Consider the following 14,713-nt stretch of genomic DNA (forward strand, 5'->3'; position numbering starts at 1 on the left):
GGAACCCCCAATTAAGTACTGCTGCTGCTGCTAAGTCGCTTCAGTCGTGTCTGACTCTGTGCGACCCCATAGACGGCAGCCCACCAGGCTCCCCCGTCCCTGGGATTCTCCAGGCAAGAACACCGGAGTGGGCTGCCATTTCCTTCTCCCACGCATGAAAGTGAAAAGTGAAAGTGAAGTTGCTCAGTTGTGTCCGACTCTGTGCAACCTCATAGATGGCAGTCTACCAGGCTCCTGCGTCCATGGGATTTTCCAGGCAAGAGTACTGGAGTGGGGTGCCATTGCCTTCTCTGGAATTAAGTGCTAGTAGAGGTCTAATATGGGATATATTATTTAATTCCAGAGAAGGCAATAACACCCCATTCCAGTACTCTTGCCTGGAAAATCCCATGGACGCAGGAGCCTGGTAGACTGCCGTCTATGGGGTCGCACAGAGTCGGACACGACTGAAGTGACTTAGCAGCAGCAGCAACAGCAGCAGCAGAGGTCTAATATGGGCTTCCCTGATAGCTCAGTTGGTAAAGAATCCACCTGCAATGCAGGAGACCCAGGTTTGATTCCTGGGTCGGGAAGATCTGCTGGAGAAGGGATAGGCTACCCACTCCAGTATTCTTGGGCTTCCCTTGTGGCTCAGCTGGTAAAGAATCCGCCTGCAATGCAGGAGACCTGGGTTCGATCCTGGGTTGGGAAGATCCCCTGTAGAAGGGGAAGCCTACTCACTCCAGTATTCTGGCCTAGAGAATTTCATGAACTGTATAGTTTATGGGGTCGCAAGAGTTGGACATGACTGAGCGGCTTTCACTTCACTTCAGAGGTCTAATATATAAAAATACATATAATTAATCATTTTAGATGCAGTCAAAAAATATGAGGAGCAGTGAGGCAAAGAACAGAACCCCTGTGTTTCCTGGAAATGGGTAGGGGAAAGGGGGACATTCCATGGAGGACATGATGGTTGAGCCAGGCATTATAAGATAAGCAGACTTTCAGCATGTGGATAAATTTACTTCAGGCTGAAAGCAGAATGGAGGGAAAAGGTCTGGAGGCAAAATCAAGAATGGTATCCTGGAGGAGCTGCAGGTGAAGCATTGGAGGGGTGGCAAGATGAGCCAAATAGGGGGGAAGAGGCTAAGGTTCATGGGTGTTCTGCTGCAGGAAGTAGAGAGTCTAGTGGAATTTTAAGGGAGTAGTGGTGTGATTAGATGTAGTTTTAGATTTCTCAATACATGTAGCTGCAGGGAAGTTTACAATAAATGAGACGTTTATTACTGCAACATGGAAAAGTACAGTGAGATTGTTCCTTTCCGTGATCTGGTCATTCAGTTCAGTTCAGTCGCTCAGTTGTGTCCAACTCTTCGTGACTCCTGGACCACAGCACACCAGGTCTCCTTGTCCATCACCAACTCCTGGAGTCTAGTCATTATACTCCTATTGACTACCTATATATTTTCCTTTGAAAAATAGCACATAATGAACTCCTTCATTATTAGTGAGCTCATTTGAGAGGCTTAAGTTGGAGGGTGTGTGTGTGTGTGTGTGTGTGTGTGTGTGTGTATAAAATGTATTTGTACCAGCATTTCAACCATTATGAGATTCCTTTGAAATGTGATTGCTATCATCTACCAAATTACCTCTATAAGCTTTCTATCATTTTCAAATTTGGTAGCAAGGTCTTCTATTTCTGTTTCAATATAGATACACCATTCATTGCCTACAGTATACAGTTCAAACTCTTTATTATTATATGTAAAAGACTGAGAACATTCCGATGCCAGTCTTTCCAGCTCATCTCAGGCCCTTCTCTCCATGCTTTATATTTTAGTCACATCAAACTACTTTTAGTTTTGTTCAGGCCTCATAATTTCAAATGTCTATACCTTTACTCATGCTGTTCCATCTGTCTGAAAGACTATCTTGCCCCCTAGTCAGGATTCCTCACTTATCTTCATATTTTACGTAGTTCTATTACAAACATTATTATAAGCCATGATGATCACCTAAAATTTGTCTCCTCTGCTAGACCATGGCTGGAAGGGCAGGGACTCAATCCAATTTATCTTTTTGTCCTGGAGTATCAAGACATAGTGGATGGCGTATTGTTGGAGCTAAGTAAATTAAGTTTGCTTTGCAGAACAAAATCATAGCATACTACAAATAAAAAGCCTGAACATATCCTTTGCTGTTCTGCTTCATAAATTACCAATAAACAGTGAACTGTTCTCCTGCCTTCCTTAGCTGGGGCTTACTGGCAATCAGGAGCTCTAGTTTTCAGAAGAGCAAAAAAAAATTGACTTTTACTAGCTTTCATGCTTTCCAGAAAAGCTATTGAAGCAAAGTCCAAAACTTCCACTCTCTTTAGTGATCATTTTACTACTTCTAGGTACTAATAAGTCAGGCACTTATAAAACAATTATTAAGTGTGCATATGAACATTTTTTGAATATCATACATTTTTTCTCTTTTGAGCTATAACATCAAGCAGTATCTTCAATGTGTTTTTGATTAGAATATAAATAACTCAAGATCAGGAACTAAAAGCCTTTTGCGATGAATCGATTATACCACTTTCCCATCAGCCAAATATAGTGCTATTAGAATTCTGAAAAATTAAAGGAGAAAGGCCATTCTTGGTTGATTATTGTTTTTAAAATCTACATTTTTAATGTACCCAAGTGCTAAACACTTAGGCCTGTGGAACAATGAAGGACAAATAAATAGCAGTGATATATACACTGTGATTGTAGAGACCTCTTTGGGTTAGGAAACCCTTTCCAAGGGTGTGGCTGTGGAGCTTGTTTAGATGATAAGCTAAATTTCCAAGTGTCTTTAATTTTTCATAGAATATATGTTGTATCTATCTTCTGGCCTGTGTCTTGTTTTTTGAGTTCTGTTCTTTCTTGACTTTGGTTAAAATGATTACACACCTGATCCCTAGTCTCATTTGCAGAAAGATGGGCATCTGTGTAAGCACCAGGATAAAGCTAAACACTGTGGTCAAACCTGAATTTAAACAGATTTTTCTAGGGCCTGAATATTTTTAAATGCTTAATGCTTAAACACTGTGGTGGGGTGGAGGGTGGGGGGCATGCAGTGGGTGGGGGATTGTTAGAATGATTCTTAGAATAAGTTTTAGAATGATGAACTATTTAGTTTTTTTAATTGACTCAAAACCCTCAGATTAACAGTCTTCAAACTAGAATAAGACGTATACCCATAACAAATTAGTATTAATTGCACTTAAAAAATACCATCATTAAAGCTTGCTGACAAACCTTTTCTAGGACCAAAAAGCTAATGTTTCACATCATAACAAATTTACAGGATAAACCATTCTACTAGCCTCATTGTTTTCTGCCTCCATGCCTATTTTGTTATGCAAAAGCTTTATGTCAATTTACTTTTTGAGCCGTTTAAGACCAAACCAAATTATTCCTTCAGCACATTTTAAACAATCCCTTAAAGACCCTCTTTTTCTTGGCTATGTTTCCAATCTTGGCTTATCACTGTAATATTTCATGCTCCATGCTTCTGAAAAAATTCAATATTCAAGAACAAAGTAATCCAGAGCTTTACTTCATTTCAGTCTTTTTATGTCCTAGGGCTGTCCCAACTCAATGACCCAGTTTGTATTGTGTCACATCTGTCTGTTGCTGACTGCAACCAGCTCGCCTAAGCCCTTTCCTGCCCCTTATCAGTTTTCCCTTAATTCAAAACTCTTTTTTAAAAAATTCTTTGCACTTCTCCTTTCACAGCTTTTAGTTTTTTTTTTTCTCCATAGGAGACTCTGTTCCTGTGGTAGCTACTCAGAAACACAAAGATGAATAGGTCTCTAAGGTCTCTAAGTCTGTCCCTATCAAAATTTTCGTTGTAATATCTTTAGAATTACAGAGAGTGGATAATTTAATTCAGCAGTATGCATCAAGAATCCTCAAAAATGTTCATACCCTATGATCCAGCAGTTTCACTTCTGAGACTAACTTGCTAATTAAAAAACAGAATCATCTAAGATATGGAAAAAGATGTATACATGAGATGTTCGTTACAATGTTACGTATTCGGGAGTCCTCTTGGATGGCCTAATAATTAAATTGATGCAGATTAATAGAAAAACCCAATTTAATTCATATAAACAGAGATCTATAGAAATGGTATCTCCGAAGTGACCAAAGCAGACTGTTTACATATCATTTTTAGACAAACAGTTATTTGTGAAGATTTAACAAAGGGGCTTGTGCTTGGGGTAGGAGGCTAATGAAGAGGTAACAAAGTTTGTCTACAGAGTTTTCTCAGCCTTGAATTTCCTAACTCTGGTGATAAGATTGCTTTCTATCCTCTTGGTATAAGGAGGATACTTTCACATGGAGATTATCTTTTAAGGGGAAAGATGGGGTCAGAGTGTTTTTCTGTATCAGTTTTTCTCCACTGGCTGTTTCTCAAGTAAGTTAAATTTAAAATAATCAATATGTTATTGTAGCATATCTTGAATGAGCCTGCTCTGAGGCTCAACAATATAAATGCAAAAGAAGAAAACAACACAAATATCCAACAATAGGAGAGAAGTTAAATAAATTACTTTCCATCTACTTGATGGAATATTGTGCAATCATTTAAGATGATGGTTGCGTGACTATGTAAAAAGATGGGTAAAATTTTATGTTTTCAGAAAAGCAAGGTGCAAAGTTTCAAGTGCTGGTGGTTACAACTATGTTTTAAAAAGCATTTACAACAGGAAAACTACAAGGAAAGAGAACATTTTGCTTATACTTGCTACTTTAGGGTATGGAATTATAGATGATTTTTCTCTTTACTCTCAAAATCTTGATTCAATTTAAAATTTAAGTTTTTGAAAAGTATGATCTTCACAAGTACAAGTTAAGAATTATTTAGATATTTCTTGTAAAATAAAATTTATAAAAAACTATTTTGGACAGAGGATTACTTACGTCCAGTAATAATCTAACAATGGCCAGGGGAGGTGGGGTGGATAAGACAGTGAGTATGTCATTTTGTTTACCATTGTAATCCTCAGAAAGAAACATAGGAAACATTTTTCAATACCTATTTTAAAATATAATTAAAAAAAATCTTACTAGGTTCTACTCAAGTTAATTTTACCACCACTGACTTTATCCAGGACAGTTCTCTCTGAAGTTGTTCATCAAGTTCTACCTTTAGCCCAACATTTGCAGTACATTTTCCACAGTTTTCAGGGAAATTTTTTCTGAAACCTAAATATGTGTGATATTCTACCATTTAAACTATTCAGAGTATTAGTCTTTAGCTTGCTAGCGCCTTGGAAGGTTCTCTCTTATTCTGTGGCCTTTGTTTTCACGCACGTTTCCCACCAGTTTTATCGAACTACATGTCATACCTGAAACAGTACTCAGAATCACTATTACTTCTGTCTCTTAATACTGAAACTAACACTGAGTATCTGCTCAGTCTTCAAATCTTAAAGTGTTAATTTTATTTGGAGGGCTTCCCAGATTCCTCATCTTTTTTCTCTTTAATGCTACAGTGCTCTCTCTGACCTGCTCATCTGCTTTTTGAACCAGACAGTAAACATCTTGTTATTGTGTACATGGGCAAGTGCGAGTGTGTACATGCGAGTGGTGTACACTTCACAGCAAGCCCTGCCCCCGGCCCTTGTTCTGACAGTGAGAGGAGCAGTGAATGCTGAATGATGCTGATGAAAGGCCAGTGTGCTAACCCTGGACACCAAGTGCTAAGAACAAAGAGCGGAGATGCACTGCATGCCAAGAGCTGTTTGCTATCAGGTACTTATTAGGCAGAAACTCATTCCATGCATCTCCCGGATGAAGTGAGACTTTACCTGCAACACTGTACCCCTGAGAACAGGGAGCTCAGTTATTTGTGAACTCTCCACTATTCCTTGTACATAGTAGGCATTCAAACATATGTTGATTCAAATCCAATTTTTAAAAATCATTCCAATGTACAAAAATTTACATCTACCTTGTCTGTAGTTAGAAAAAAACACCTGAAAGAAAAAAAAATGTGAAAGACAAAGTATTTGTGAAGCTCAATATCTTCTAACTAAAAAACTTCAGAACAGTGTTGTGAACCCTGGAGAGGAAATGCAATATAAATTAAGGATGAACAAATTTATAAAATAAAAATAAAGACTGCCTAAACTCCAAATGTGCTGACATGGAAATGTCTTTCCTATCTCAATTTTCCTATGCTTACATAGAGCACCACGTATACACCAATAGAAAATATTGGTTCAGACTAACACAAAATCATGGTTTTATTGTTTCATGAAAAACCAATGACTTGGTCACATTCTCAATTGATTTTCTTAGTTTCTTTTTTCTTACCCTCATTATATCTACATGTTAAGCAATAGTTATTAGAACAAAAACTTTAAAAATTTTTATAAATATATATTCTCCCCATTTTGTATTATTATTCTTTACACTTTTAGTGATTTACCTTAAAGTTTAAATGTATCAAGAGGCTCTGCTATTTAAAATAAAACTCTGGAATGACTGTTAAATAGAAAAGTCTTTCTTGATCATCACCTTAATTTACCTGTTATGTAGATTTAGTGTTCTTATTTTATATTTTCTTATAAACTCACCTATCTGGAAACAAATGTAAACAAATACATTTTAGTAAACTATCCAAACAAAATTCTATTTTGAATTTCAAAGTATTGGAATATACCTAGTGACAGCTTTGGTATAGGGCAAAGGTTAATCAGTCAGTGCATGCGGGAAGAAAACTTTGACTGAACATTATATATAATAATAAAAAGCACAAATAATAAAAAGAGCATAAACAGACTGGTAAGGTGTGATTAACAGTGGGAAGTGAAAGCATTTTCAAAATTAAGCAATATAAAAATGAATACGGCATAACATGGAAATCCTAAGATAAGCATGAATCACAAAACAGGAAGGATAGAAAAAATGATGTTTAATGTAGCTACAACTATCTCTCAGTAAAATACAGTACTTACAAAGGTACATTTTCCAATAGGAAAGAAAATACTGTACCCCTTAAGACAACCCAATTATCACTTAAAAATGATGGTTCAGATATACCCAAGCAAGCTTTGTTCTTAACAGAATTTCTTTAAATAGGTTTCTCCTATTAGCAAGGGAATATGCTCATTTATGATCATGAGTCCCTTGGGCCATCTAAACTCTATATATTAACAGGCACCCTGATTCTCAGATCAATCTTCATGTGAATTTACTGGGTATGAGCAGTTCTTCAGTGAATAATGACTTAATAGATAAGATCATAAGGGTTAATGTACCCAGGACAGTGGCAAATTACATAGAAGGTTCTCAAATAACGTACTTTTCTCTTTCAACTTTATAATAAAAATAAACCCACAGCCCAAAAGAACTGTAAAAGACAAGAGTGATATCTAAAGATACTTTAACATAAATATTTTATAACTTATTGTGAAGACATTTTGCACACCACCACCATAAATACTGAACATGGTTGTATGAAAATAACAATTTTAGGATAAAAACATTTCCTAAATATCATCACAATCCACCTGCTATCTTCTTAACCTCAGTATAATAGCTAAGACCCTAGCAGACATAAAAATTTGGTGTCTCAGTTTACAAATGTAGTCTAATACATCAGAATACTGACCAATACATACTTCATACATACTCCCAAGACATGGTTAGGCCAACAATATTGAAAGAAATATGTACACTTCTAGTTACAGGTACTAACTGGAGATATTACAGTAAAGATGTAATGCCACCAATACAGATCTCTACACACCTGAAAAAGTTGACAACAACAAAAAATTCAGATATTTGACATCAGGTAGACAACACGGAGGCTTTAGGGTTGATTTACTGCTTTCATGTGCTGTACAGATAGTCTTACCGTTGTGTCCAGCTTTGGAATTTCAGAGCCAAAGAGTATACAGTTCAAAACACTTGCTTTATCCTTTTTTGTGTGTTAGCCCTCTGGTGTTTTCCTGCAGTCTTCTAGAATGATCTTCCAGATCCTTATTCAACAGCACTGGGTCAAATCTCTTCTATACAGGACCTCACTCTTCTCATGTCTCCTCGGCTCGCAGACAGCCTGTCAAAGTCTTGGAGGTGGAAACGAGTTGCCAGCTGATTTACCATTTTCCTCAAGGTAAGAAATGCTGAAACAACTTGGAAAGTAAGGAATATAGTGAAGATGATATGTACTGCTTTCTCCAAGGGCAGATTTGTTAGGCCCTCATTGAAGAGCAAGAAAAGAATTAAAGGCAACTGCAACAGAAGGCTCAAAAGCCAGAAGCCAGCCAACTCAGGAACCTGCAATGATACACACGACGAACATCAGACTAGTGAAGTACCATCTTCTGCTTGTATCGATAAGCAAGTGATACTACTGTGAACCTACATTTTGAGCTCTGTAATTCAAAAGAAGTATAGTGTGGTCCTTATCCTCAGAGAACTTACAATCTAGACTGAAAGAGAAAACTAACTTATGTGACAGGCCTACATTACTACACTTAAGTGAATAATGAAATGTATGTACCACTTAGAGGAATAGACTAAATGCTCTAACAGAGTAAACAGGATAGGTAAAAGAAATAATTCAAGCAGGTAGGCTTTTAAAGTTAGACAGACTGAAGAAGTGGAGAAGGCACTGGCACCCCACTCCAGGACTCTCGCCTGGAAAATCCCATGGATGGAGGAGCCTGGAAGGCTGAAGTCCATGGGGTCGCTGAGGGTCAGACACGACTGAGCGACTTCACTTTCACTTTTTACTTTTATGCATTGGTGAAGGAAATGGCAACCCACTCCAGTGTTCTTGCCTGGAGAATCCCAGGGACGGGGGAGCCTGGGGGGCTGCCGTCTATGGGGTTGCACAGAGTCGGACACGACTGAAGTGACTTAGCAGCAGTAGCAGAATGAGGAAGAGGCAAGAACTTAAGTAAGCAAAAATGTGGAAAGAATATGACTGGGAAACAACACATCAGCCTGGAATGGATGTTTGTGTTAGGAAAAAGCACGAAATACAGTGGGCTAGGCTGGGTGGGGCTTAATTATGAAGGGCCTGGAAGAACACTGAAATCTTTAGGCATTATCACTCAGTTCTGGTAACTGTAAATGCTTAGGCAGCATGATGACTCAGAAAACATGTGCCTTGCATAGGAGATGAGTTTGTCATTTTCCCCAATTTTCTTATTCAGAATCTAAATCATCATGTTTAATGACCAAGTATTTTCAAGACTACTGGGCAGAGGGAAAACAATCACTAATTAAGAGTTTACTATGTTCAGGTGCTTTATATAAATTGTTTAATATAATCCTAACAAATCTGTGAAGTGAATGTTGCCCCAATTTTATATGTGAAGGAACTAAGGTTCCAGAGAGTAAGCAAACAGACCACAGTGGCAGCCGTGGTGAAGCTGGAGCTAGGCCTTACCTACAGGCCTTTGCTCCTTCCACATCTCACTGCCTTTTCTTGTTGGCAAAGTCTTAACTGCATTTATGTGTAGCACTGAGAGAAAGGAAAGAAGAGCCTACCTTCTCCTGCAGGTTCCCCATGTAGCCCAGATACAACCTGATAGCTTCAATTAAAGTTATTAGGATGATAATGGTGACCACAATGAACTTGTAGTAATCAGGCAAGATGGAATACTGAAAAAACAAAAATAAACAAAAATCTCACATATAATAAGACTGACCTGAGACTTTAAAAAATATGAAGAACTTTTAATTTTACTGACAAGGTAACAATGCCAGGCAGAAGTAGTAAAGCACACATTTACCTTCATCTGAAGCATCATAATGCTGCTCACCCACCAAAGTGGGAAAAAGTAAGTGTTAAAATAAAGTGACATCTGCAGTGCCAAACTGGAAACCATTTCATTATCTACAGAAGAAAACAGAGAGAAAAGGAACAAACTCTTACTCCTGCTCTATTCCCTGTACATCCTTTAGTTCCTCAGAATTAATAGCTATAGTTTCAGCTCAACAAAACTCCAAACTGTAAGCCTATTTATAATCATTGACCCCTGGAGAAGGAAATGGCAACACACTCCAGCATTCTTGCCTGGGAAGTCCCATGGACAGAGAGGCCTGGTGGACCCACGGGGTCACAAAAGAGTTGACACAGTAACAATAATCATTGACAGTGAAAGAAAATAGCCATAATACTACTAATATTTCGTTCCAATATTTGCTACTTGGGGGCATGTTTCATATTTTTCTATTACTTTACCACCTTTGGTTACTGTCCGATGACTTTTTTGGATACTACTGGTATAAATGTAGAACATCAATATGAATACTATTGAACAGATAACAATAATAATCATTACCTCCTTTGTTAAGAGTTCTATGTAAGTGGTGCTTGTGCTCAGTTGTGTCCGACTCTTTCTGATCTCATGGACTGTAGCCCACTAGGCTCTGTCCATGGGATTTCCCAGACAAGAATACTGGAGTGGGTTGCCATTTTCTTCTCCAGGGGATCATCCCAATCCAGGGATCGAACCCGAGTTTCCTTCATTGGCAGGTGGGTTCTTTTACCACTGAGCCACCTGTAAAGAGCCTATGAAATGAACACATAAAATATATAACAAGACTGCAGCCATGAAATTAAAAGATGCTTGCTCCTTGGAAGAAAAGTTATGACCAACCTAGACAGCATATTAAAAAGCAGAGATGTTACTTTGCCAACAAAGGTCCATCTAGTCAAAGCTATGGTTTTCCCAGTAGTCATATATGGATGTCAAAGTTGGACCATAAAGAAAGCTGAGTGCCGAAGAACTGATGCCTTTGAACTGTGGTGTTGGAGAAGACCCTTGAGAGTTCCTTGGACAGCAAGGAGATCAAACCAGTCCATCCTAAAGGAAATCAGTCCTGAATATTCATTGGAAGGACTAATGCTGAAGCTGAAGCGCCAATACTGTGGCCACCTGATGCAAAGAACTGACTCATTTGAAAAGATCCTGATGCTGGCAAAGATTAAATGCAGGAGGAGAAGGGGATGACAGAGGATGAGATGGTTGGATGGCATCACCAACTGGATGAACCTAATTTGAGCAAGCTCTGGAAGTTGGTGATGGACAGGGAAGCCTGGCATGCTGCAGTCCATGGGGTCACAAAGAGTCAGACACAACTGAGCGACTGAACTGAACTGAATCTCTCAGGTATAAACTAATCATGCAAAACCAACCCCTCCCCCATCTCTTTCAGCATACCCTAATACCACCTGTTCATTCACACCCAATTCAAAGCCACTTTTTCCATAAGTTCTTTCTTGATCACATTCCCCACTCCAGCGGAAATCTCCTTCCCCTCTAGGTACTTATCACGCTAACCTGTGTGTAAGAAGTGTTAGCAAAGAACCACACTCCTTCACTTGAGACATAGTCTGATCATGACTTTTGAAGTCCAAGTAAACCCAGAGCTCCCCAAACTCACCAGAACTCTGGATGCCTGACTTAGGATAAAATTATTTAACCTCTTTGAGCCTTAATTTACTCATCTGTAAAATGGTAACATTAAAATTACCTCACAGATTGCTTGAGAATTAAAGGTAATATAAATTACTTCACCTGAGCACTATGCCTGGCACTGAGTAGGCACTCGATAAATATCAGTCCCTTTCCTTCTCTTTTATTTATACACAGGCTGACTGTAAGCACAGACCATATTCTACCCAAATTTAAGACCCTCACAGAACCTAGCATGTTGCTTTACAAATGGTAAATACCAAATATGAATAAGCAGAAAGAGTGAATTAATGAAAACATATTCTTACAAGGACATTGCCAGTGTAGCCCTTTGCGACACATGAATTTCATTTCTCTAAGGCTGAACTGAGAAATCTGTATGCAGGTCAAGAAGCAACAGTTAGAATTGGACATGGAATAACAGATAGGCTCCAAATCGGGAAAGGAGTACGTCAAGGCTGTGTATTGTCACTCTACTTATTTAACTTTTATGCAGAGTACATCATGTGAAATGCTGGGCTGGATGAAGCATAAGCTGGAATCAAGATTTCTGGGAGGAATATCAATAATCTCAGATATGCAGAAGATATACACGCTAAAGGCAGAAAGAGAAGAGGAACTAAAGAGCCTCTTGATGAAATTGAAAGAGGAGAGTGAAAATTTGTCTTAAAGCTCAACATTCAGAAAGCTAAGATCACGGTATCCAGTCCCATCACTTCATGGCAAATAGATGGGGAAACAATGGAAACGGTGGCAGACTTTATTTTTTTGGGCTCCAAAATCACTGCTGATGGTACTGCAGCTATGAAACTAAAAGATGCTTGCTCCTTGGAAGAAAAGCTATGACCAACCTAGATAGCATATTAAAAAGCAGAGACATTGCTTTGCCAACAAAGGTCCATCTAGTCAAAGCTATGGTTTTTCCAGTAGCCATGTATGGATGTGACAGTTGGACTATAAGGAAAGCTGAATGCCGAAGAATTGATGCTCCTGAACTGTGGTGTTGGAGAAGACTCTTGAGAGTCCCTTGGACTGCAAGGAGATCCAACCTGTCAATCCTAAAGGAAATCAGTCCTGAATATTCATTGGAAGGACTGATGCTGAAGCTGAAACTCCAATACTTTGGCCACTTGATGTGAAGAGCTGGCTCAATGGAAAAGACCCTGACGCTGGGAAAGATTGAAGGCATGAGGAGAAAGGGATGACAGAGGATGAGATGGTTGGATGGCATCACCTACTTGATGGACATGAGTTTGAGTAGGCTCCAGGAGTTGGTGATGGACAGGGAAGCCTGCTATACTGCAGTCCATGTGGTCACAAAGAGTTGGACACGACTGAGCAACTGAACTGAACTGAACTGAAGGCTGATTACATAGTACCTTTTGTTTTCATGTAAGAGAGAAAGGTTCTAAATTAAGAATTTGATTTTTAAAACTGACCCCTACAAATGCATCCTAAATATGACTAAATTCTAACAATTTAAGAGTAGATAAGTATTTTGAAATCCACTGCTTGAAATGAAAGAATTTACAAAGGCTCTGAGATAAATTTCTTCAAAACAGATTATTTCTTTTTCTCCACAGCTGAGTATATCTATCATTTAACAATTTTAAAATATAAAATTATTATGGTCTCTCACAGCAAGGTTTTTCTTTTAGTTCCAAGAATATCCCTAATTAGGATGATATACTTTTCCTTGTACCTATTTGTTAAATAACCACTGATAAAGGAATGCATTCTTAAAATCTGAAGGAAACTCACTCCCTAGGATTTTTTCATGACAACAGTAAAACTCTTGGTCAGCTATGAACATGTTCATAATATACCCCTGTAATTACAGTACAAATAAACATACTTCAGATCCACAAAGAAGAAAAGGTGGAAAAATAATAAATTAAAAATTTTAATACCTTCAGGGCAAGCACTGTAGTAAAATTTTGCAAATAAGCTTTTATGTTAAGAATTCTGTACACGAGCATCTAAAGAGTTATGCTATATCTATATTTCAGCAGATCAAACTTATAATCATTCAGCTGAAAATCAAGTTAATATGTAAATGAACCTTTGAAAGCTCAAGACATGAAGTTATTAAATTTTGCAAAAGTACAAGCTGAGTTCTGTAAATGGAATTCAAATTAAAACACTATGTAATATAAATCAGGAGTAGGCAAACTACCAGCCAACTAACTGTTTTAGTACAGCAAGTGAGCTAAAAATGGCTTTTTCAGATTTTTAAATGGTTGGGGGAAGTATCAGTAGTATTTTGTGACACCGAAAATCATGCAATTCAACTTTAGTGTCCATAAATAAAGTTTTATTGGAACACTGCCATGTCTATTCCATTACCATTATCTATGACTGCCACAGAGACCTATGGCCTGCACGGTATTAAGTATTTACTATCCGGCCCTTTACAGAAAACTCCTGATACTTTACATCATCATATTTTAGTGCCTGTTAAGCCCTGGCTTTAGAATCAAAAACGTAATAACCTAATTTTTCACATTATGTTTTTCTCTGTACATCCTAAATCATGACCAGCCCTAAACTGGGAGGACAGGCAAGTGATTAGAGTGAAAAATTGAAACGGTGGGAAATGACTTTTCTTGTTCCCTTTGAAAAATCCCTAAACCAAGCAAGAGGAAAAGATTTCTATTTCCCAGCACAGTTCAGTGATAAAAGCTGCCTGGGTGTGGTTGACAGTATGTTGTCTATCATCATGATTTAAGAGGGTTAAACTGTTTTGCAGAAAACTGCGTTGTCACTTGTCACATCAAATGCGGCGTCGTGGTATAGTGTTACTTGATTTAAGTCAAGAGTTACATATATACCGGGGAGGGGAAGGAGAAAGTGGGGAGAAGGCGAGTTTTGTTAAAGGCGATGCTAGTGTGGCAGCTGCTATTCCGGATTGGAGAACGTTTAAAATAACTCATTAAAAAAACCTTCTACGTCTTCTGTCAGAAAATGGACTTGTGGCAAGTACCTGTTCTGGCAGGAAAGAAGAAAAGGAAAAGATATTTTACCGGGGCACGGGGGTTGGGGGGGCGGGGGGGTGGTGGAGTGGGGAGGACCATTCAGGGCAGAAAAGCCAGGGCGGAGGTCGTTGAGGAAAAGCAAAGAAGTCGGCCTTCTCAGCCTTCTTGGACGTAAGGCATCGGACGCGGGTTGCGAAGGTGGTTTTATATTTTTTATATTTTGAGGAATTGCCAGCGCCACCTCAGCCGCCCCTCTTGCCGGTTAGACCGCAGC

General features: G+C 38.5%; 2 protein-coding genes across 12 annotated transcripts in view; one reads left to right on the top strand and one right to left on the bottom strand.

Moving 5' to 3' along the window:
* The window catches only part of EHBP1 (EH domain binding protein 1), a 570,368-nt gene that overhangs the window by 22,446 nt on the left and 533,209 nt on the right, over positions 1–14,713 (top strand). For 6 of the 11 annotated variants that reach the window (XM_010863286.1, XM_010863298.1, XM_010863283.1 and 3 more), the window contains one exon: positions 8,050–8,145. The exons of the other annotated variants lie outside the window; for them this stretch is intronic. The gene's annotated coding sequence lies outside the window, so the exon portion shown is untranslated. The remainder of the gene's footprint in view (positions 1–8,049; positions 8,146–14,713) is intronic. 11 annotated transcript variants of the gene reach the window in all.
* Positions 6,247–14,713, bottom strand: part of TMEM17 (transmembrane protein 17) — a 9,322-nt gene continuing 855 nt past the window's right edge. Inside the window, exons 2-4 of the mRNA XM_010863299.1 lie at positions 9,776–9,879; positions 9,531–9,644; positions 6,247–8,309 (exon numbers count right to left, since the gene is read on the bottom strand). Coding sequence (XP_010861601.1) covers positions 8,031–8,309; positions 9,531–9,644; positions 9,776–9,879 — 497 coding nt within the window. The 3' untranslated portion in view covers positions 6,247–8,030. The remainder of the gene's footprint in view (positions 8,310–9,530; positions 9,645–9,775; positions 9,880–14,713) is intronic.

The sequence above is a fragment of the Bison bison genome, unplaced genomic scaffold, assembly GCF_000754665.1.
Source record: "Bison bison bison isolate TAMUID 2011002044 unplaced genomic scaffold, Bison_UMD1.0 scf7180017864489, whole genome shotgun sequence".
Taxonomy (NCBI): domain Eukaryota; kingdom Metazoa; phylum Chordata; class Mammalia; order Artiodactyla; family Bovidae; genus Bison; species Bison bison.